The sequence below is a fragment of the Numida meleagris genome, chromosome 3 (genome assembly GCF_002078875.1).
Source record: "Numida meleagris isolate 19003 breed g44 Domestic line chromosome 3, NumMel1.0, whole genome shotgun sequence".
NCBI classification, from domain to species: Eukaryota; Metazoa; Chordata; class Aves; order Galliformes; family Numididae; genus Numida; species Numida meleagris.
The window spans coordinates 105424778-105446984 of NC_034411.1; the positions used below are offsets into that span (position 1 = coordinate 105424778).

Genomic DNA, 22207 nt, shown 5'->3' on the forward strand with positions numbered 1-22207 from the left:
GCTGCTGCTCCTGCAGGAGTGAAGTCTGCTGTTCCCTATTGCTGTGTCCCTTCAGCTTCCACCCATGCTTCACCAGCCCAGAGAGGGCAGTTTGCATCTTTGTGACAAGGTAAGCCCCTTCCCAAGTGGCCCTGACCTGAAGCCCCTCTGTTAAGTGCCCAGTAATGACATGCCCAGAGCTGGAACTGGTTTTGTCCCCGTATCATCAAAGCGGGCTCCTGCAGCCCCGCTCAGGGTTGGTTGGTGTCCAGCTGTCTGGTTCCTGCAGCGAGGTATCGGTCTTAAGAGGGTCCATTTTCACTTTTCTTCCTGGTTATTCAAGAGACTCTACAAGAGTCTGGTTGGCAGGGATCTCACACTGGTAATTTGCATTGAGATGTAACCGGTTTTAAGAGTGCTTACTGTGTGCTGTCGACGTTTTATCTTGGGAACTTTGAATCAAAATGCTTTGTGGTATGTCATGTGCTACATCCAAGGCCTTTGGCTCTAATAATTAGCCTGCTATCAGGATAAAATCAGGAGTTTTGCTAAGGCTGACTAGGGGTCAGAAACACAGAACACAAAGCAACGGGTACCACGCAGCCTGTACCTATGGTCCCTTGGCTGCAGTGGGGCCTGGCTCACCCTAAGCCCTGCCCAGCCTCTGAGGGCACCACAGATCACAGCCTGCTGTGACACTTGGAGCGTTGTTTTATTTCTCAGCAGTGCCAATGCACAAGCCTGCCTTCGGGGAAGAGGTGCAATGGGATGGATACAACGGGGAGCAGGCAGCGCTGAGTGCGGGGTGAGCGCCTGCCGAGCCTGGGGATGGCCAGGATCCAGTCCCTAGGGCTGCTGATGCCATGCAGAGGGCATCCAGGGCTGCCAAAGGAAGGCGTGGGCTCTTCACGGCGGCGGGAGCTGAAGTGGATGCTCTGCAGCTCAGGGATCTCCCAGCTCACTGCTGCACTGTCCTCTTCGCTCCGCTGGGACGCCTGTGACGCTGCATCTGTCGCTGGTGCCTCCCAGGGAGTCCCCCGACAGACTCTGCCCTGACAGCGGGCTGCACAGGCTCTGCTCTTGGGCAGGAGGCGGCACTGATTCAATCGCCACTTCCACCTCGATGTTGATGCCTTCTCTGCAGACAAACGCGTTAGGGCAGCAGCTCAACGGGAGAACACTGCTGAGTTCCCGTCCAGCAGTACGGTAAAAGCATGGGGAAGGCTGTTAGGAAAGGGGAATTGCCGTGCCAACCCTCCCTCCTCCCCAGGTCTCCTTCAGCTCACCGGTAGGACGTATCACTCAGTGTGCTCCCTGCGAGGGCCACGGTGCTGGCTGAGTGGCTGTCCTGCTCCTTCCACACCAGCCTGGGACGTGGGCTGTGGCTGCTGCTGGGGAAAGAGGTGGCTGTGTCCGGGACTCCGTCCTCGACTCCCTTGGGGCTGGGCAGCACTGACCACAGCTCGTTCACTAGCAGAGGGAGAGATGGTGCTGAATGCCCTGTGCGTGAGGAGCACTTCAACATCAGGTGCAGAACAGCCCCCAGAGCTCTTAGCAGGGAGGCACATGAACTGGTCCCAGACTGCTTTGGACAGCGCCCAGAGCCACCCAGGACGCTGACCTGCAACCCTGCTGCCCCAGGCCAACAGGAAGCCCCAGGCCCTGGAGCTCTCACAACTCCACCATGTAGGGGTCCCCACTAGGGGATAGCTGGCAGCGCAGGACTCACGCTTGGTCAGGTTCTCCAGCTCCACCACACCGAGGTTCCCAGTTTGGCTGCGGCCACAGCTACTGCGGTTCCGGCACAGAGACAGCACCACCACTCCATAGACATAGGTGAGCATCAGGGGCACGCCAATACCTGTGTGCACAAACACAGCTACTGCCCAGCCCGTGCTGGCAGCCCCACCCCTGCCAAAGCTCCACTGCCACACGTCTCTGACGTCCCCCTAATGTTGCTCCGTCAGTGGCCCAGTGCCACCAGCCCCGAGGTGCACTTACTTACCCACTGTGACAGCTGTTATGATGGGGGACACAAAGAGAGAGAGGAGGACGCCGCTGGTGACAGAGAAGCACTGCTGGCATGCTGACAAGCTGCTCCTCCGGCTTTGGCCCAGCACCTGGAGAAGAAGCAAGGCAGTTATATGGGCTCTGCAGATACATGCCCCCCAGGCCTGAGGCCAGGGGCTGTCAGGCTCAATGCAGAGCGAGACTAGAGACCCCAGGGCCAGTACCTTCCTACCCGTGTAGATGGGAAGCCCAATGATAATGACAGGCACAGCGATGCCTGCGACGAGGGAGATCACCATAGGTGCCCCCAGCACCATGCCCAGCTGCCACAGGATCTTCCGGGTCCTTGACCAGGGCCTCTTACCCCAGAAGGTGCATCCAGATGGGCTGCAAGGACAGCATGAGGCTGGGCCAACAGCTCCTGCGCAGGGGCAGGCAGACACCAGTACCTGTTGCACTCCAGGGCAGCAGAAAGCCCAGTTCTCCCACCTGACCATGGACCCCTGGCAGACCCCGCAGCAGTGCTACACCCCTGCTGGCCCTGTACCTGGCAGAACGTGGCCGTGGCTCTCTGCAGGACCCCACTGCCCCCACAGCTCCTGATGGCACCCCCAGCCCCCAGCACAGCCCACGGCCCACAGCACTGACCTCAGGAAGTGCACGTCAGAGATCTCCTGCAGGCAGAGCCAGCAGAACAGGCAGCCGCACACCGTGCAGTTCATGCGGTTGCAGCTCCCATCATTGATCTTCATAATGAAGGCACTGCAGCGGGGACAGACCTTGATGTCCTCAGCCTCAACTGGCAGGGGGAAGGCAGATGGACTGGGATTGAGGACAGGACAGGACAGTGCAACTCTCCCCCAGCCCCTGCCATAGGGCTGCAGCCCACCCCGTGGGTGTCCGGGTAGGCTGGGCACTGCCAGTACAACCAGGTCCTGCTCCACAACCCCAGCCCAGCGGCTGCACATCTCCATGCAGAAGCAGCAGATGGGTACCACTGGGTCACGGCAGGAAGAGCATTTGACTCAGATGTGTCAAATCCCCACGTTCCCATCCTGGACCAGGGTCTCACCATTGGCTGACTCCTCTGGGGAAACCAGCTGTGCCGAGGGGCTGGCCAGGCCGGAGGCCAGCGGTGCTGCTGCGCAGGGCTCATCAGGGTGCCAGAGCTGTCGGCAGTGGTAGCAGAACTCGGTGCCACAGCCCTCACGCCCGCAGGTGAGGCGAGGACACTCTGCGCAGCCGTAGGCAATGACAGCATAGCTGTGGGGAGAAGGCAAGCGGTTTGCCGGAGCCAGAGGTGCCCATGGCCTCCCCCTGCATCCCAACAATGCAGCTGGGCTGTGCATTGACAGGTCCCAGCTCTGTGCTGTGGCAGAGCAGCAGCCAGCATTCAAGAGCCAGGTGCCACTCTCGTCAGTTCAGTGACCACAGCAAAGCCTTCCCCACCCTGCACCCACAGAATCCCCCAGGGTCTGCACAGCCAGGCCCAGCACAGCCAGGCCCAGCACAGCCAAACGCTCCAGCCCCAACTGACATACACAGCTGCCCAGGCTCTGCAGCCACAATCAGGACATCTCTCTGAACAGACCCAACCCTGCACAGAATCAAGTCACAAGCCTGTAAAAGGCTCACAGCGTGCAGGCACACCAGCACCCAGCTGGGGAAGCCCATAGCCAGGAAGAAAGGATCCACACCAGGGGCCGGCAGTCACCTGCAGTCCGGTGCAGGACACCAGCGGGTGCCGGGATCAGCTGCCAGTAGCCGTCGCAGGAGGAACTCCTCGTACTTGTCACGGAGGGCGGGCTCGGGCAGGAGGTGGTGGATGTCAGCAGGCTGCAGCGCGGTGGGGCAGTGCGGGCAGGCCACCCGCACGCGGCTCTCGCTGACGGCGATGCGCAGGTACTGCTGCAAGCAGGCCCGGCACGAGCGGTGGGAGCAGGAGGCGAGGCTGGGAAAGGCCTCAGGTGGCTGGGGAAGCAGGCAGAGGGGACACTCCTCCAGCTCCCCATCCTCGCCTAAGGGCAGGGCAATGTGCAGCTCCTCGGGGTCCTCTGGCTCTTGCACAGGATCTGGCGGCATCTCCTCGCTGGCCTCTGCCTTCTGCCCACAGGAGCCCAGGATGCGCAGGGGCTGCTCCATGGTGGCACGTCAGGGCAGCGACCTGCTGCTGGCAGGCTACGGAGGACTCTGAGACGGCGGCAGCCCCAGCACGGTGCCCATGACGGGCCAGACACGTCCTACCTGTGCCTGGGAGCCAGCGTCTCCACAATCAGTGGCCAAACCATCACCAGCTGCAGCCCACACTGCTCAGCCTGTGAAGGAAGTGCATGTGATGAGCACGGAGTCCCTGGGGGCGGGAAGGAGCTTTCAGTATCCACGAGACCCCACAACCCTTTGGGCACAGAACCTGAGCTGCGGCCTCAGTCTCCACGCCTTGCCAGCCCTGAGGAGTCCACAGGACCGCACTAAAGAGGACATCTGAGGAGGACACGAGCCAAGGGAGACCTGCAGGGCCCCTCTGCCTCCAGACTGGCCAGAACCTGGCACCCATCCCTGCAGACCAGGTGTATTTCCCCAGCACAAGCTCTGCGGCACAGAGACCTCAGCCTCCTCTTCTATACGTAAAATAGGCAGTGGAGCTAAGAGATGCAAAAGCCAAATCATCAAGTGAACAGGAATCGAGGGATGAGAGAAGAGATGAGGTAAATCTGTCAGTTTTCCCTTACTTAGAGCTCACATTACCTGGAGCCACAACATAACCCCTCCCAACCCCAGGGCCAGTGGATCCACCATTCCCCATGCTCTCCTTCCCCCTCTACACCCCAAAAAGTCACACCCTGTACTTTACACTCTCATGGCACTGCTGCATCCCCCCTCCTCCAGCAGCCTCTGCTGTTTTTTCCCCTTTGAGCACAGCTAGACAAGAAAAACTCCATCGCTGGAAGGGGCAGATAGTGGCAATGACTCAGGTTAAGACCAAGGAGTCTGACGACATCTGCTCTGCTGGGGGTGTGCACGAACCGCATTGTGCCACTCTGGGTAACAAAGCACCTTGGTCAGGTGAGAACTGGACAGCCAATGGAAGCCTGGCTCTCCATCTTGGGCCGCTGCTACCATCACCATGGAATTTCACAGAATCATAGCATCCTTAAGGTTGGGAAAGACCTTTCAGATCACTCAGATCCAACATGCTCAAACACTCCCTGGGAGGAACACCGTTGGGTTAAGGAGGGGACATGGCTTCAAGCTGCACCAGGGGAGGTTCGGGCTGTATATGAGGAAAAGCTTCTCCTCCGAAAGAGCAGTGATGCAGTGGCACAGGCTGCCCAGGGAGGTGGTGGGGTCCCTGTCCTGGAGGTGTTCCAGAACCGTGGGGATGTGGCACTGAGGGTCACGGTCAGTGGGCACGGTGATCTCAGAGGGCTCCAACCCGAATGACTCCATGGTTCCACCACCCCGCCCGGACCGCCCTGCACCGTACCTCACTGACCTGTCAGTGCCGGCTCACCGCCGACGGCTCCGCGCACCGAGGATCGCTCAGATCTCCAGCGGAGCCCCGGAGCGGGCGGCACAGCTCCTGCAGGCGGGGACCGGGCCTGGGGCCGGGTCCCAGCCCTCAGAGCGACGGGGACACGCGCACGGCCTTAGCCACGTCCAGGGCAAGGCCCGGCCTCGGGAACCCGCCCGGCCCCCACCTGCCTCCCCCGCTGCCCGGCCGGGCCACCCCTGCCGCATACCGAAGCCGCGGCCCCAGAGGCCGCCGCCCGCGTCCCTTCGGCACCGGCACCGAGGCGGCGGAGCAGGAGGGCAAGGGACCGCGAACACACTTCCGGGTTCGCCATCTACTTCCGGGGCGTCGCGCCAGCATCCGGCGTCGGCCCTGTCCCGCGGCGGCCGGAAGCGGAAGTGCCCGGTCGAGGCGGGGCGGCGGTGGCCGCCCCGGGCTGGCGGGGGCGGCTGGAGGGCCGCGGGCAGGAGGGAGGGCGGCGGGGCCGGGAGCGGCCACGATGCCCCGGCGGAAGCAGAGCCACCCGCAGCCGGTGAAGGGTGAGTGCGCGGCGGGGCCGGGGGGCGGCGGCCGGAGCCCGGCCGTGACCCGCGGCGCTCGGTGTGTTGCAGCGGAAGCGGAGGACGGCCCCGAAGAGACGGCAGGAGCGGCGTTGGTGCTACCCGGAGACCTGCTGCTGGGCCGCGGCCTGGCCTGCGAGAAGGGACCGCCAGGTGCGTGCCGCCGCCCCGCACGGCCCCGCCGCGACCCCGAGCAGCATCCCCTCGCCGGTGGCCTCCATCCGCCGGGAGAGCTGCTTCCCCGGTAACGCGGGGACCCCTGGGGCGCGCTGTGCCCCCGCAGGGCCTCTATCTCCCGTTAACGCCCTCGGGCTCTGGGGCTGCGGGGACCACCACCGGCCCCCACCAGGTGTCCTCAGAGCGGCACCGCTCTGCCCCGGGAGTCCCGGGGCCTCCCGAGTCGCGGCTGCACCCGTGTGGCCCGCAGGCAGCAGGGACACACCTTGAGCTGCTCCATCAGCTGCTGCTCTCGAGGGGCTCTTCGAGTCCTACCCAGGACATGGGGCAATACCACCGCCCTCTGCAAGTGCTGGGGTGGGGGAGTGGTGCTTGGGCCGCCTTTCCTCCATCGTCTGTACCTCACAACGCTGCTGCCCCGCACTCCTGCTCCTGTGCTGTTCGCTGCCGCTCGCAGCCCCAGTGCTCCAGGGCAACCAGATAGAGGAGGTAATGCAGCTTCTGCTCAGCTGTGGTGCCTCACAGGGAGCAGTGAGAATGGCTCGCTGCCCTCGGATGCAGGTCGGGGAATAAGGTGCAGATGTGCTCAACACAGAGGAGCACACAGCACCCAGCTCCCACACCCCATCTGCTCCCACGAGGGCCGTGCTCTGGGTGCAGGATGCCGTGCTCTGCACTGAGGCTCAGTCCCAGCTGCCTGGCAGATGGGCTCTGTTCTGAGGGCTGCACCCCCCTGAAGCACACACTCACAGCCCTGTGCTGGGACAAAGCTGTCTCCGTGGTGCCGGACACTGCCTGTGCTACGAAAAGCTGTTCTCTGCAGCAGCTCTTTGCAACTAGAAAAGCATCCCTTCCTGCCCCCAGCTCCAGGCCCAGCTGGAGGCAGGTCTGCACTAAGGAAGAGTCAACACTGCTCATGCTCTCAGCCCCACGGCCGTGCTGTCCCAGCAGGGCAGTGCTGACAGCTGCACTTGGACCAGTGCAGCACGGATGCTGGTCTGTGTGCACCAAGCTTGCAGGGGGGCCCCTTGGCATGGGGCTTAGGGTCAAGATGTTCCCCTAGCAATAGCAAGGCTACAGCAGGATGCTCTGGTCTGGCATCACATCTTCCCTGGTGCTTGCGAAACTGGGATTAGGAAACACTAGGGAGCCTGGAGCAGCCTCACCACGGACCCTGTGGGGTGGGCGGCAACAAAGGGGATAATCCAGGGCAATAGCCAACTGCTGGATCTTGCAGCCTCCTGCATGGACTCCGGGTTGGGCACAACGCAGGAACAGCTGGAGATGGATGGGGGCTGACGGTGGCAAGGCATTGCTGCATGCCACTATCCTTCTGTCCTGAGCAGCAGCCTGTGGACACATCCAGGGGCTCCAGGTGTCCCAGCCAGATGTGAGTGGCTGCAGGTCACTGGCTCTGCTCCTGTCATCAGGAGGCATAGGTGTTACTCCAGCAAGCTGCAGGAGGACACGTCCTTGTGTGGGGCCAGAGGACATCTTTTTTCTGCCTGTTGCTGGCCATGGGACCAGGACCAGCAGCCTGGTGAACTGTGCCCACCACCAACTGGCACAACTGGGAAAGCCCCTGCAGCAGGACCTGGGGGCCACCTCACCTTGCTGAGTGTTGGGGCTGCAGTGGGCTCCCAGGCACCACTAGGGTGAGCACGGCTGCCTGACAGCTCCAGGCTGCAGTCCCGCTCCTGGGACCGGTGGCACAGAACAGGGCTGTGCGTGGGCCAGCCGAGCTCCCGATGCTATCCCGTCTCCATGCTCTTCTCAGCAGAGGCACTGGTGGGGAAGATCGCCATCCCGGCGTACGCGCTGAGCGACGACGACTGCTCCTCCGGGTACCAGCAGCTGAGCGTGGACAGCGACCCCGAGGAGGGCGGCGAGCCCGGCCCCGCGGCGCTGCCCTGCCGCCAGTGCGGGCTGCAGCTGGCCGCCAGCCTGGGCCAGAGCTGCCTGCAGTGCGCCGGCACCGAGGGCGGCCGCAACCAGCGCCTGGTGTACACCTGCCAGCTCTGTCCCTTCGCCTCCCACTACTCCAGCCACCTCAAGCGCCACATGAAGACACACAACGGGGAGAAGCCGTTTGCGTGCCCGCAGTGTGCCTACGCCTCAGCTCAGCTGGTGAACCTGACCCGCCACCTGCGCACGCACACCGGGGAGAAGCCCTACCGCTGCACGGGCTGCAGCTTCGCCTGCAGCAGCCTGGGCAACCTCAAACGCCACGAACGGGTCCACAGCCAGGACAAGCCCTTCCAGTGTGCCGCTTGCGACTACCGCTGCAACCAGAGCCGCAACCTGAAGCGGCACATGCTCAGCCACCGCCTGCCTGAAGGCGAGGGGCAGCACCAGCAGGACAAGGACCCAGGTAAGGCCGGGTTGGGAGGGAAACTGCAGCGGGGGGAGCCCCGGAGCACGGTCTGGAGATGGGCAAGGAGCACGCCCTGCCGTCTTCTGTTGCGCCGATCCCGGTGCGCGTCCTCTGGCGGCTGCCAGCCCCGTGCCAGGCACCGTCACCCTTGGAGCTAGGGCTGCTGGCGGGAGCCGGGCCCTGCCGGCGCCGTGCTGCCTGCTGACATCCCTGCTTCTCTTTGTCTCGCAGAGCCGCTCCTGCCAGAGCTGAACCTGCACATGGGCAGCGGCACTGGCCCCTTCCTGCCAGGCTGCGCGCGGCTGCGGGGCGAGGAGACGGCCGCGCTGCCCGAGCTGCTCTTCCCCTTTACGTGCCGCATGTGTGGGCTGGTGCTGGACGATGGGTTCGCGCAGGACGAGGGCCTGGCCGAGCAGGTCTGCGGGCGCTGCAGCCTGGCGGTGCTGGGCACCGAGCCGGGCGCCAGCCCCCGCAAAGGCACCGGGGACAAAGGCTTCGCTTGCAGCCTCTGCCCCTTTGTCACCCACTACCCCAACCACTTGGCACGGCACATGAAGACGCACAGCGGGGAGAAGCCGTTCGCCTGCCCGCTCTGCCCCTACGCCTCCGCCCACCTCGACAACCTGAAGCGGCACCAGCGCGTGCACACGGGTGAGAAGCCCTACAAGTGCCAGCTCTGTGACTACGCCTGCGGCAACCTGGCCAACCTCAAGCGCCACGGGCGCATCCACTCGGGCGACAAGCCCTTCCAGTGCAGCCTCTGCAGTTACAGCTGCAACCAGAGCATGAACCTGAAGCGGCACATGCTGCGACACACGGGCGAGAAGCCCTTCCAGTGCCGGGACTGCACCTACACCACTGGCCACTGGGACAACTACAAGCGCCACCAGAAAATCCACGGCCACACGGCTGAGAATTGGGTCAACCCACGCAACGCCAAAGCCCTCCTGGCTCCTCCTGCCGTGGACACGGCCCTGCCCTGAACAGCACTTAGCCTGGCTGCAGCGGCTTGGCCCCGCGCTGGGCCCTGGAGGGGGCGGGTCACAGGGCACCCCAGCCCCTCGCCAGCTGCGGCCCCTGCCCTCCCTGGGGGAGGGATGGGCAACAAGCTCCCCTGGGCTCAGGGCTGCCTTAAGCAGGGCCCACCATCCTGGGGGGGGGTTCTCTTGCAGCCCTACGCTGCCCGTGGTGGGGCCATGCCCTCAGCACCACACAAGGTGGCACCAGCCTGTTCCTCCTGCCTGTCAGAGCCTGCCTCCGCCAGCATCTGGGGAAAGGGAGGAGGGGGGGGAACAGGACTGGTTCTGTGGCTGCTGCCATACCGGTCAGTGTAATTTATATTGTGTATAAAAGCATTAAACAGTCAGTTTTGTTATCCGGTATTCTCCCTAGGGACCTTGTTCTGCTTCAGGAGAGGACGTGGGGCTGCCGAGGTGGGAGGGGAGGGCTGGCTGCCACCCCCCAAGAGACAGCCCAGATACCAATCAGGATCCATTTTAATCATCATTGCAGTATGTAAACATTGGTTACTGTCCATTAATGCTCTGGTCGGTCTGAGCAGCAGGAGATAGGTGGTTACAAGCCTAGATTACACTGGAGTCTACGAGCAGGTTAGAGACAGGGCTCTGCGCAGAGCCCCACCGGAGACAGCTTACTGCACTCTGTCTCTGAGCAGAAACCTAAAGGCTAATTTGGCATTATGGAGCCTCGCGAGGGCCGCTCGGTGCCACCGGGCTGCTGCCAACACCCCCTGGGGCGGCCGCCTGCCCACGCAGCGGGCCAGGCCTGATGCAGGCCCAGGTCCTCCCAGGGTGGGAGAAGGGGGGGCTCTGCCCCTCCAGAGCTGGGCTGGGCTCCGCGACACCTGCTCCAGGGCTCGGCACCAGCACAGGCTGCCCCGTGGGAAGCCGGCAGCAGGAGGAGCTCAGCTGCCCCCAGCCTTGAAGGCAATGGTGGGTTGGGGATGCACACCCCAGCCCTTGGGGAGCAGGGGAAGGTGGATGGTAGCAGGTGAGAGGCACGTTGATTGCAACCTGTCTGCAGGTCGTACATTCCTCGGCGAAGGCCCTGCGGCCCTCAGGCCAGTGCTGTCCTAGGAAGGGGGAGCGGCTACAGATCTTCGTCACCAATGCCCTCAAAGGCGTAATTGCCATGGAAGTCGTTAGCGCCCACATCGTTCGCAGAGCTGGAGTGGCTGATCCCTCGCAGGCTGACAGAGGTGAGCTTGCTCTGTGGAAAGAGGAGATGTGTTAGGGAGGACTCCCTACATGCTCCAGCTCAGTCTCAGGGTGACTGCACCCACCACACGCACGCACAACTCACCGAGAGTTTGGCCATTGGCTCCCGGGAGGCGTCGGGTGAGTCCTGCAAGGACAGCATGGTCAGGCAGCCATACATGTCACCCCCCCGTGCTCAGTGCTCTTCTGTGCACCAGCCCTCAGCCAGTGCTGCCAACCCTCAAGGGAAGCTCTGGAGGTACCCAGCCACAATCCCCTCCCTCCCTCAAGGACGGTCCCAAGTTCTTTCTCTCATCCCAAGGTTACAGGAGCAAAGCAACGGCCCTGCTGGTGGAACCTCTCTGGCTCTGGTACCCGACCCACAGCTAAGCCTGTGGCTGCACTCATCTCCCCACGGGGGCAGAGAGTCCCACTCACCAGCAGCGGGGGTGACTTCACGGCTTGCTGGCTGTCCGAGCGCCGCAGGGCCCCATTCGCCCGCCGGCGGAACATCTGCAGTGGAGAAGCTCGACTCAGCAGCAGGGTCCCCATGGGTAGCTCCAGGAGCTTAGCTGCCCCCTGGGGATCCTTCAGCTGGCCCCATGCTGAGGAGGGCAAGCAAGGCCAAACCTAGATCCCATGAAGTCACAGGGACAGGAGGGGACCCACGCAGACCCAACCCTTACCTTGCGGATGCTGCCACCAGACTTTTTCACCATCAGTTCGTCCACCATGGATTGCAGGCAGATGCTCAGCATGATGGCCTACAAGGGGGAGGTGTCATGAGACGGCAGCCCCACACCCCCCATGGCCTTCTCAACACACCACCCTGCCCTCTTCCTCGAGCTGCCCCTTGCTCCCACCCTTTTCCAGTGCTGGCGTGCAGGCAGCCCTACCTGTGGACTGGTGATGGTGACCCACTGCAGCCGGTCCTTGCTCATGAGATACTCAAAAGCTAGCTCCAGCTTCACCTCCGACTTCCCGGGGCTGCTCCCCGAGGGACCATTGCTCATCGGCACCTGCACAGACACAAGCTGAGGCACATGGGCCTTTCACCACTGCCAGTTCCCTTGCCCCAAACGACTGAGACCCGCCCCAGGCTTCCAGCCCAGCCAGCAGCCTTCCTGCTGAGAGAGCAGGGTCCCGGCAGCCCTCCTCGTGCCCAGGAGCCAGGCACTCACCGAGGACGTGACCCGCCAGCACCGCATGCGCGTAACCTTGAAGCTGCCTTCCTTGATCTGTTCGCTCGGCAGTCGCACTTGGAAGTTGAGCTCATTGTTGCCGGCGCTGACGACGACGTGGCATCCCTTCTCGGGGAAGTCCGTGACGCAGGGATCAAACTTGAGATAGCCATAGTACTTCAGGGTCTGTGCCAGTCGGATGAACTGTGGGCAGAGCCAGGGAAGGTCAGCAGCCACAGGCGGCTCCATCGGTTGGAAAGCGGGCACCAAGCTCAGCCCCCGGGCTCTCATGGCCAGTCCGGTGCCTGGGACTACTCCAACCATAGCATCGTGCCCTTCCCTACCTCCTTCTTGGAGACTTTTTCCTGCAGAGACTTGAGCTGCCGGTGCTGCTCCTTGTTGACAAGAATCCATCCGTGCTCGATGTCTGACACCGTCTATCAAGAAGCAGAGGCTGGTAAGCATCTGGGCCCAAAGCCCCGAGAGCAGCAGAGCAGTTGCTGGGAGTACAATGCCCTCTCCTCACCCCGCTGGGCCACACAGACCCTCACCTGTGCATACAGCAAGTTGAGTCCCACACGATGCTCCATTACATCATCATCGTAGGAGGAGTCCCAGTAACTGGAAGTGAACCACATGAGTCAGCTTCTTCCCCAGTTCCTGACAGTGACGGGGAGAACGCCGTCCTGCACGCGGGGACATGGAGCTGGGCCGCCCCCACAGCCTGCTTCCTTTGGTAGCCCTCAGCCACCACATCCCACTCACAGAACAGTATGGGGTGGAACGAACCTCTGGAGATCATCCAGTCCAACTCCCTACTAAAGCAGGTTCCCTACAGCACGTCACACAGGAAAGCATCCAGGGTAGTTTTGAACTGAGGGCCCAGCGCTCCAGAGGGTCCTCCCCTCCAGAACAGAGGGGAGGAGAACCCCTGCTGGCTCATGGTCAACCTTTGTTCAGCCAGGACACCATCGGCCTTCTGGGCCACAAGGGCACACTGCTGGCTCATAGTGACCTGCTGGCCACCAGCACACCCAGCTCCTTCTCTGCAGGGATGCCATGGGCTGGCACTACCACATCGACATGGGGACCAACCCCAGTGGGGTGCTCCAGCCTCAGGGTCACTGGGAACACGCAGTGCATTCCCAGCAATGGCAGAAGGGGAGGGGTTCCTCTGCACTGCAGGGAGTCCCGGACACCACCCCCAGGTGCTGAGCAGCTGCAGCTCACCTCTTGCGCAGGATGATCCTGAACTCAGGGTTGTGCAGGCTGGTGACAGACACGTATGGCAGCTCAAACTCCTGCAGCTTCCGCACAACTGCAGGGAAACAGCAGCTCAGCAGCAGCTCAGGGCTGGGGGAGCCTGCCAGGCCCTCGTGGGACTGCCTGCAGCGTGCTCTACTCACAGGAGAAAGCTCCGTCCTTGGTCTCTCGCACCAGGAAGAGACTGAAGTAGCCAACCAGGTCATCGGGCAGATCCAGCTTGGAGGCTACAGCCTAGAAGCAAGAGCAGGACGTCACTACTGAGAGCTACAGCACCTCTGTACGTCGCCCTGCAGCCCCACGGTAGGATCCAGCCTGGGCACTTTATGGGGAGCCAGTCCCCCTGAATGGAGGACAGGACAGGGGGAACAAATGAAGAAGCCAAAGGATCACGGCCATCACAGAGCTCCACCGCTCCCCAGCCCCTTCCAAAGGACAACTCTGCTGTGGGGCAAAGCTCAAGAGCTCTGGCACCTCGAGGACATCCTCTGTCTGGTCTGAGGTGAGGATGGTGACCTTGACCTTCTGGCCATTGGAAAGCAACACTTCCAGCACCACTTCCTCCGTAGGGATCTGCTGCGTCTCCTGCAGAGAGAAGGGATTGGCAGCCCGGCCTCATCCGCCACCCACGCCGAGTTTGGCGGTCCACCACGTGTCACCCCAGCCCGGCGGCTCCTTCCCACCTGCTGGGCCTTGCGCAGGAAGCTGTTGAAGGTCTCACTGCCTCCCAGCGTTGGGTCCTGCCGCACTGGGGTGGAAGATGAGCAAGGAGAAGCATTAGTTGGGAAAGTACAGGGACCCACGTCAACTCCCACCTGCTCTGCAGCCCCTCAGCATTCACATCCAGACAAAGCACGTGCCGGATGCAGGGTGTATGCATGGACAGCTGTGGATTCTCTGCAGATGGGGGCATCAGAGGGTGCACCTTTGCTGGTGCAGGGAAAGGGAAGGGGCTGGGGATCGAGGAGCAGCGCTGGCGGTGCTGCGTATTGCAGGCCAACACTCAGGGAACGATGCCAGCTATCATCAGAACGCAGCCAGGAACACTGAGACGGACAGCTGCAAGCTCAGCACTGCAGGAGGAAGTGGCCAACACTGGGCCCGGGTGGCCACAGGAAGGTAACCTGGGTGGGAAGTGCCACTGGGCTCTGAGGCACCAAGCTGGGAACGTGGCCCAGGGCTGCCGCACCCCGCTTACCAGCCTGCATGTACTTCTCCAGCTGCTCCCGGCGCTGCTCTACCTCTGCTGGGGTGAGCGTGAAGATCTTCTTCGGCGGAAAGGCCGGTACCACGTTCGTGCCATACTCCTTCCTTAGCTGGGAAGAGAGCAGAGCGCTGTGAGAGCCCCCGGAGAGACGGCGACAGTCCCGACACCCAACCACGCTGACCCCAGGGCTCTGACAAGGGGAGCAGACAGCTCACTGCCCGCTCCCAGCCAGCAACCAGCAGGAGCCAAGGCAAGATGTCACACAGCAGCCAGGGCCTGGCACCAGGGCTCTGCAGCAGCGTGCTGCGTTCTGCCTCCCTCCTACCTGCTCGTGCAGCCCCAGGAGCTGGCTGTAGCGCACCCGGCAGTGCAGCACCCCGTTCACGTGGATGTTGTAGGCCTGCGGTGGGGAGAGGCGTGGGTCGGAACTGAGGAGCAGTACTCACACAATCATTCCGGTTGGAAAAGAGCTCTACGATCACCCAGTCCAGCCCCAGCCCATCCCACCAGGCGCTCTGTGACCCTCAGCGTCACATCCCCACGTTCTTTGAACATCCCCGGGGTCGGTGCCCCCACCGCCTCCCTGGGCAGCCCGTGCCGTCGCATCGCCGCTCCTTCCGAGCGGAAATCGTTCCTAAGACCCAACCCGAACCACGCAGCCCCTCCAGGCGCTGCCCCCCGGCCGTGCCCCCCATCCCTCAGCCACGCGGGGCTCGGGGTCCCCCAGCAGCGGGTCTCCGAGGCGCTGAGCCGACCCAGGGCCCATCCCCGCGCCATGCCCGGGAACTCCCGCAGCGCTGAGGGCAAAGTCTGCGGGAAGCGCCGGGCCCGCACCGACGGCCCCGCGGCTCCGGGCCCCGCAGCGGGGCCGGAGGGCGTTCACCCCGCAAGGAGCACAACAGGAAGCGGGGACGGCGGAGACAGCCGGGCGGCGGAGACAGCCGGGCCGCGGTCCCCCCGTCCTCCCTCCCCCCAGCCCGGGAGGGGCCGAGCAGCGCCGCGCAGCGCCCCCGNAAGCGCCGGGCCCGCACCGACGGCCCCGCGGCTCCGGGCCCCGCAGCGGGGCCGGAGGGCGTTCACCCCGCAAGGAGCACAACAGGAAGCGGGGAACGGCGGAGACAGCCGGCGGCGGAGACAGCCCGGGCGCGGTCCCCCCGTCCCTCCCTCCCCCCAGCCGGGAGGGGCCGAGCAGCGCCGCGCAGCGCCCCCGAGGGCTGCGAACCCCCGCCTCCCACCCCCGGCCCCGCAGCCGCCCCGCTCACCACGTAGGCGGCGCCGCCGTCGCCGGCGCGGGTCTCGGTCTCGGGGATGGAGAAGTGCATGGCGGGGTCGGGGCCGCGGAACCGCGGAGCGGGGCGGGGTGTACACCCGCCGCTACCGGCCGCGCTCCGCCGCCATCTCGGGCCCGGCGCTCCGCGGCGCCGCCCCGCGGGGCCCACGCGATGGCGCTGCCCGGGAACCGCCCCGCTCCGCTCCGCGGCCAGCCGGCCCGCCCCGCGGCTGCTCGGCGCCCTCCGGCCGGCAGGGGGCGCTATGCGGAGAGGGCGGGGGGCCGGTGGGTGTCATGGCGGAGCGGGAGGCGCCGGGCGGTGAGTGTGGGCCGTACCGGGTTCGTGGGGCGGCCACGGGCCGGGGACCCTCTCACGCTCCCCCCCCGTTCCAGGTGCGGGCTCCGGAGCGGCCCCGTCGGTACCGCTGGTAGCGCAGGTGAGTGGGGCCGGGGCAGCGGGCGGGGGGCGGCGTGGTGCCGGGGCTGCTTCACCGTGTGCCCGCAGGGCCCCGAGCTGTCCCGAGAGGAGAAGCTGCAGCTGCGGAAGGAGAAGAAGCAGCAGAAGAAGAAGAAGAAGAGCGAGAAGGGAGCGGAGGCGGAGCCCCCGGAGCCTGGCACGGCGGCGGACCCCGCGCAGCCCCGCGGTGAGGGCCCTCCCGCAGCCCTCGGAGGGGCTCCCTGGGGGGAGACTCGGGCAGCGCTGGGGTACGGCACCCCCGGGCTGGGAGCGGCCCCCGGGGCGGGTGGGAGCTCCGGAGCGTCCCGTGGTGCTGTGCACGAGTCCTTCCCCTCCTCCTCACAGGGATGTAGATACAGAGAGGCCTCATCCCTTCTCACCTGGAAACGGGGCTGTCCTGAGGGTCCCCGTGTCGCTGCACAGGGTGGAGGGGTTCTGGAGGACACGGGGCTTTGTTCACCCCCACCTTCCCAAGAGCAAAGCCTCACCCAAAGGAATGTCTCCCCCCCGTGCTGCCCCACACGCTAGGCTGCATCTCCCAGTGATGGAGACTGGGCACAGGCCTCCCCTTTCTGTCTCCTACAGTTGCTCCTCACCCTGCATCCCCCCCAGCTTTGGCCAATGTCCCCAACGACAGCGAAAAGCCCGCGGGGGGCAAGAGCAAAGCGGAGCTGCGAGCGGAGCGCCGGGCCAAGCAGGAGGCTGAGCGGGCCCAGAAGCAGGCCAAGAAAGCAGAGCTGGGCCAGGCAGCTGCGCCAGCCAAGCCCAGGCTGACCCCCACTGAGGCTCCATCCGGTAAGGGTGTCACTGCTGGAGTGCAGGGGGCAGCTGGGTGAGCGGGCTGGGGCCCTGCAGGGTGTGCCCAATCCTGGCACCATCTCTGTGATGTCCTGGCCACTGCTGTGCTTTGTAATTGGGGCAGTCTGGCCGGGATGTGGGCTACAGCAGTTCATTGCTGCCTTATGCCACCCTCTTTGTTGTCCTCACAGTGGTAAAGCGGTTGCCAGAGCACGTGCAGGTGGATGACCCTGCTGCCCAGAGGAAGTTGGCCAAGAAGCTGGAGCGCCAGCAGGTAGCAGGAGGGTTGGGCAGCAGGCTACGAGCTGCGGGGCCATTGTGGCTCAGGTCTGTGTGCTGGGTGTCACGGTCAGGCATGGTGGGGAGTAGGGTTTGCCCTCTGCTGAGCAGAGAGAACCTTTGATGTGCTACCAATAAGTGCTGGGTGTCATCAGTGGTGCTGTAACAAGTAGGACTGGATGGTAGCCTTGAACAAGTCATTATTGATGCTGTTTGGTGTTAGGTACCTCTGAGGCAGGACTATGGTACCAAGGTCAACCTGTTCTCCCACTTGCACCAGTACAGCAGGAAGAAGCCGCTGACGCAGCAGATGAGGTATGTGGCCTCCCCAGCCCAGGCCCGTGGCAAAGACGTGGCTCTGGTTCAGCCATCCCGTTTGTAAAATGGTCACAGAGTGAGCAGAGCCAGGCTGACACATCCCTTCTTAGTGCATCCCTCACATTGCTTGTGGAGGTGCCTGAGCATACCTTAGGCTTTCCTGGGCTCTGGAGCACAAGAACTAACAGCTTTCTCACCTCTGTCCCTGCAGCATCCCCTCCACAGTAATTCACCCAGCTGTGGTGCGCCTCGGCCTCCAGTACTCCCAGGGTATCATCAATGGTTCCAATGCCCGTTGCATCGCCCTGCTGGAAGTCTTCAAGCAGGTAAGGTTGCTGCCTGTGCCCACCAGGCAGTAGGGATGTTACACCAGGTGCCAGCATCTCTTCCTGTCCCCCAGCTAGTGGGACTGTAGTTCTGCTCAGTCCCCTCCACACCTTTTCCCTCCAGCCTTGAGCATCCATCCTGTTAGGCTCCTGTTCTGGTTGTGAAGATTTGAGTCCCTGAGCATCCAATTACCACCTCTGCAAAAATGCATCAAGCTGTGCAGTACACACTGTGCCTAGTCTGCAAGCTCCTGGGAGAGGCTGGGCACATGCAATGCCTGGCAAAACCGAAGCTCTTTCTTCTTGTTTCAGCTGATTCGGGATTACTCTACTCCCCCTAATGAGGAGCTGTCAAGGGACCTAGTGGCCAAGCTAAAGCCACACATCAGGTGAGGGGATCCGGTGCCAGAGCAAAGAGAATGATGTGGTCCATCAGCCATCTCTCCGGGTTTCTGTTCCACTGGAGCTTTTCCGGGGCTTTGGTTCTGCTTTTCTGGCTGCCATCCCCAGCCCAGCTGCGTTTTCCCTTTCTATTCTTGTCCTCCAGGCTGCTCTGGAGCTAAGCACATTTCCTCTCTGCAGCTTCCTGAACCAGTGCCGGCCCCTCTCAGTCAGCATGGGCAATGCCATTAAGTTCCTCAAGAAGGAGATTTCATGTCTCCCTGACACCCTGAGAGAGGAGGAGGTGAGTGGCTGCGCACAAACAGCAGGCTCCAGCCAAGCTGCTAATGTCTGTAGGCTGGTAGGCTGGAATTTGTCAGGAGCAAGGGTGTGAAATGGGAGAAGCTGCAGCAGAAAGAGCGTGTGGAACACACAGTGAGGCACCACGGTGTGCTGGTAGCCCTGTGCTGGGATTGGAGCTGGCCCTGCATGTTCTGCAGAGCCCCTGTTGCAAGCAAAGGTGCCACTCAGCAAACAGGCTGGGAGCAGGATGGGGCTCACAGGCAGTGCTAACCTCACAGTCATCCCGGGTGGCAAAGGACAAAGGTCAAAATGATGCTGTTTGTCATGGTACCGTCTCCCCAGGCAAAGGAGAAGCTGCAGAGCACTATTGACAACTACCTGCGGGAGAAGATTGTTTTGGCAGCTGAAGCCATTTCGAAATCTGCCTTCGAGAAGATAAATGACAACGACGTGATCCTGGTGTATGGATGGTAAGAGGGCAGCCGGGCCACGGTGGGTGGAAGGTGGATGCAGAGCAGCGGAGTGGAGGGGCAACGCCGTTATCGGTGAGGGCAGGCTTCAGCTCTACCCAGATCGGGGTGGATGTGGGGCAGGCGCGTGGGTCCTGGGGGGAAAGCTCAGCCCAGCTCAGCCCAGCCCGAGCAGCCCCCTGAGGTGCCCAACAGCTCGTCCCTGGTGAACCGCACGCTGTGCGACGCCCACATGCAGAAGGACCGGACCTTCCGCGTCATCGTGGTGGACAGCCGGCCGCGGCTGGAGGGCCGGGAGACGCTGCGGCGCCTGGTGCGCCAGGGCATTCACTGCACCTACGTGATGATCAACGCCATTTCTTACGTGCTGCCTGAGGTGAGGAGCGAGCGGGACCAGGGGGAGGCTGCAACGCGAGCGGTGGCGCTGATGGGTCCCCGCGCTTTCCCGGCAGGTGTCCAAAGTGTTGCTGGGAGCCCACGCGCTGCTGGCCAACGGCTCCGTCATGTCCCGCGTGGGGACGTCGCAGATCGCGCTGGTCTCCAAGGCTTACAACGTGCCCGTGCTGGTGTGCTGCGAGACCTACAAGTTCTGCGAGCGGGTGCAGACGGACTCCTTCGTTTCCAATGAGCTGGGTATGGCTTCTGCCCCCTTTTCCCCACCTGAGGGTCTGCTCCCTCCTCCTGCTGCTGGGCAGGACGGGCTGAACTGTTGTGCCGTTCCCCCGCCTGGAGGTTCTGACCCTGCGGCCGCTCTTCTCTGTGCAGATGACCCCGACGACCTGATCGTGCTGCGCAAGGGGCAGGCCCAGCTGAGCGGCTGGGCAGAGAACAAGTCCTTGCGTCTCCTCAACCTGGTGTACGACGTGACGCCGCCCGACCTGGTGGATCTGGTCATCACGGACCTGGGCATGATCCCCTGCACCTCGGTGCCTGTCGTCCTGCGCGTCAAGAACGTGGATCAGCAGTAGGGGCAGCTGCATGGACCCTAATAAATCAAGGCCCGTGGTCACAACTTGTTTTATTTGTGTGGTGTGGCAGAAACCCAGGCACATTGTGGCACCCTGGGCTCAGTTCTGCACTGGCCCTGGGAGCTGCTGGCACAGCACATGCACAGAGCTCCTCTCAGCCCGCAGCTGCTGCGGGAGTACCCCAACCCCGCTGCTGCCAAAGCAGCCAGACGCAGGGAGACTGGGGCAGGAGGTGAAGCGGGGCTCCCAACTCTGGACACACGGAGCCAGGAGCAGGGCCGGGAGGGCACAAGTCACCGGGGATGGGGTCACAAGAGGCGTCTGAGCCGGGCAGGGGCAGCCAACGCGCGACACGGCTTAGGCCGAGCCCGCGGCAAAGGCAGCGGGGGGGAGGGGGCGTGGCCATGCAAATGAGGACCGTCTGCGCGGGATGGGGTCGGGGACATGCAAATAAGGAGCAGCGCGAGGCATGCCGGGAGTACCGCGGGACACCAATGGGCGCCCCGTGAACGGCCGTGGACACCGCGTGGGCTCCGAGCGGGACGAAGCGACGGGGCGGGGGGCGGGGTGGGGCAGGAGATGTGGGCGCGGGTCGCCGTGCGGTGCGGGCTGGTGTCGGGTCTTGGGGCCGGGTGGGTTGCGGGAGCAAAGCATACTTACCTGGCAGGGGAGACACCATGATCAGGCAGGTGGTTTTCCCAGGGCGAGGCTCATCCCCTGCACTCCGGGTGTGCTGACCCCTGCGATTTCCCCAAATGCGGGAAACTCGACTGCATAATTTGTGGTAGTGGGGGACTGCGTTCGCGCTCTCCCCTGACTTTTGGGTACGAAAAACAGACTTTATTCCCGCAACTGCTGTGAGCGACGGGCGCTTTAGGAACAATCTCAGCTCACCGTTCCGTCTCGCGCCGCTGCGTTTTCCGCGCTGTTTCCGTAGCCCCGCCCCGCTCCGTTCACGGCGCACCAGGAGCCCCGCCCCTCCCGCTCAGCCCCGTTCCGTCCCAACGCCGGGTTCCGTTCCCGCTGCCTCGGCCGGGACGCGGGGAGCGGGGCAGCACGGCCGTGGCCGCGGGCTTTTCCGCCCTCGCCCTTCCCGCTCCCACCGCCGCCGGAACGGAACGACTCGGAGCGATCGCGGCCGAGCGCCGCCTCCTCCTCCCGCCCCGGCGGGCGGACACAGCGGCACGGAGCGGAGCGGCCCTCAGCGGCCTCGTGTCATAGCCACGAGAACAGCTTAGGACACAGCAGCCTCAAGGAAAAACGCCCAGACAAGGAATACGACGTTCTATCATTAGACCAAAAAAGCCAGGGGAGAGCGCGAACGCAGTCCCCCACTACCACAAATTATGCAGTCGAGTTTCCCGCATTTGGGGAAATCGCAGGGGTCAGCACACCCGGAGTGCAGGGGATGAGCCTCGCCCTGGGAAAACCACCTGCCTGATCATGGTGTCTCCCCTGCCAGGTAAGTATGCTTTGCTCCCACAACCCACCCGCACCCAAGACCCGACACCAGCCCGTACCGTACGGCGACCCGCGCCCGCAACCATCCTCCCCACCCCTTGGCTCTCCCCGCTCCTTGCCCCGCTCCTGGAGCCCAGCACCGAGGCCCAGGCGCTTCCCACGGGGCTCCACGCGCGTTTCGTTCCCGGGGCGGCGCGCTCCCGTCATGCCGCGCGCGGAGCGATCTGCATACTGAGCTGCGTGGCCACGCCCCCTCCCGCCGCAGGCCCCGCTCACTGCAGCGCCTAAGAGCGCGCTGCTTTGCGTAGCCCCGCCCTCGGCGGCCGGCAGCCAATCGCGTCGCAGCGTCTCCGGGCCGCGGCCGCTTCCTCAGGTGCGGTTCCGCCCCCCGTGCGGTGCCGCCGTCTCGTCAGGCCGCGGGCACAGCGTCGCTCCGCGAGGTGGAGGGGACGCGGGTCGGGTCCCAGCTCGGGCTCGGTACCGCAGGGCAGGGCCGTGCGGCCCTTCACGCTGCCGCACGTGCTCAGGAGCGGCGGCACTTCACCCTCAGTTCTGCGCTGGGCCGCATCGTTCTCCAGATGCTGCAGAGGGGCCCTGCTGGGCCTCTGTTACCCGACGGCGTCCCCTCTGTCCGCTCTCCAGGGCGGTCCCCGGGAACGCGCTCCAGAAGGTGCCAAGTTCCATCAGCACTGGGCGCT

The 22207-nt window shown here is 63.8% G+C and overlaps 4 protein-coding genes across 12 annotated transcripts; 2 read left to right on the forward strand and 2 right to left on the reverse strand.

Annotated features, from left to right (window-relative positions):
* Positions 671-5852, reverse strand: LOC110396274 (E3 ubiquitin-protein ligase RNF19B-like). 7 transcript variants are annotated; one of them, XM_021391843.1, is made up of 9 exons: positions 5730-5852; positions 3704-4304; positions 3062-3252; positions 2638-2788; positions 2214-2376; positions 1985-2099; positions 1709-1840; positions 1266-1449; positions 671-1162 (listed from the first exon to the last, which is right to left on the reverse strand). In XM_021391843.1, the coding sequence occupies exons 2-9, from the start codon at positions 4129-4131 to the stop codon at positions 922-924; spliced, it is 1605 nt and encodes a 534-aa protein (XP_021247518.1). In that variant the 5' UTR covers positions 4132-4304; positions 5730-5852; the 3' UTR covers positions 671-921. The 7 variants fall into 7 exon arrangements, with proteins under 7 accessions (XP_021247518.1, XP_021247520.1, XP_021247515.1 ...); XM_021391845.1 differs by having other exon boundaries at positions 671-1159; positions 5483-5841; XM_021391840.1 differs by having other exon boundaries at positions 5483-5841.
* On the forward strand, positions 5898-9986 carry ZNF513 (zinc finger protein 513). Of its 2 annotated transcripts, none has more exons than XM_021391850.1 (4): positions 5898-6039; positions 6112-6213; positions 8015-8608; positions 8843-9986. In XM_021391850.1, the coding sequence occupies exons 1-4, from the start codon at positions 6000-6002 to the stop codon at positions 9592-9594; spliced, it is 1488 nt and encodes a 495-aa protein (XP_021247525.1). In that variant the 5' UTR covers positions 5898-5999; the 3' UTR covers positions 9595-9986. The 2 variants fall into 2 exon arrangements, with proteins under 2 accessions (XP_021247525.1, XP_021247526.1); XM_021391851.1 differs by having other exon boundaries at positions 8018-8608.
* SNX17 (sorting nexin 17) lies at positions 10090-15876 on the reverse strand. 2 transcript variants are annotated; one of them, XM_021391853.1, is made up of 15 exons: positions 15741-15876; positions 14804-14878; positions 14470-14587; positions 13955-14019; positions 13746-13856; positions 13415-13505; positions 13239-13326; positions 12560-12629; positions 12353-12445; positions 12009-12212; positions 11724-11846; positions 11514-11591; positions 11266-11340; positions 10934-10975; positions 10090-10840 (listed from the first exon to the last, which is right to left on the reverse strand). In XM_021391853.1, exons 1-15 carry the CDS (start codon positions 15798-15800, stop codon positions 10721-10723), a joined length of 1413 nt encoding a protein of 470 aa, XP_021247528.1. In that variant the 5' UTR covers positions 15801-15876; the 3' UTR covers positions 10090-10720. The 2 variants fall into 2 exon arrangements, with proteins under 2 accessions (XP_021247528.1, XP_021247527.1); XM_021391852.1 differs by having other exon boundaries at positions 11724-11861.
* On the forward strand, positions 15962-20092 carry EIF2B4 (eukaryotic translation initiation factor 2B subunit delta). The gene is made up of 13 exons (XM_021391849.1): positions 15962-16067; positions 16142-16185; positions 16254-16392; positions 16791-17000; positions 17195-17277; positions 17506-17597; positions 17812-17926; positions 18239-18315; positions 18509-18611; positions 18953-19080; positions 19276-19456; positions 19533-19713; positions 19846-20092. The coding sequence occupies exons 1-13, from the start codon at positions 16043-16045 to the stop codon at positions 20046-20048; spliced, it is 1581 nt and encodes a 526-aa protein (XP_021247524.1). The 5' UTR covers positions 15962-16042; the 3' UTR covers positions 20049-20092.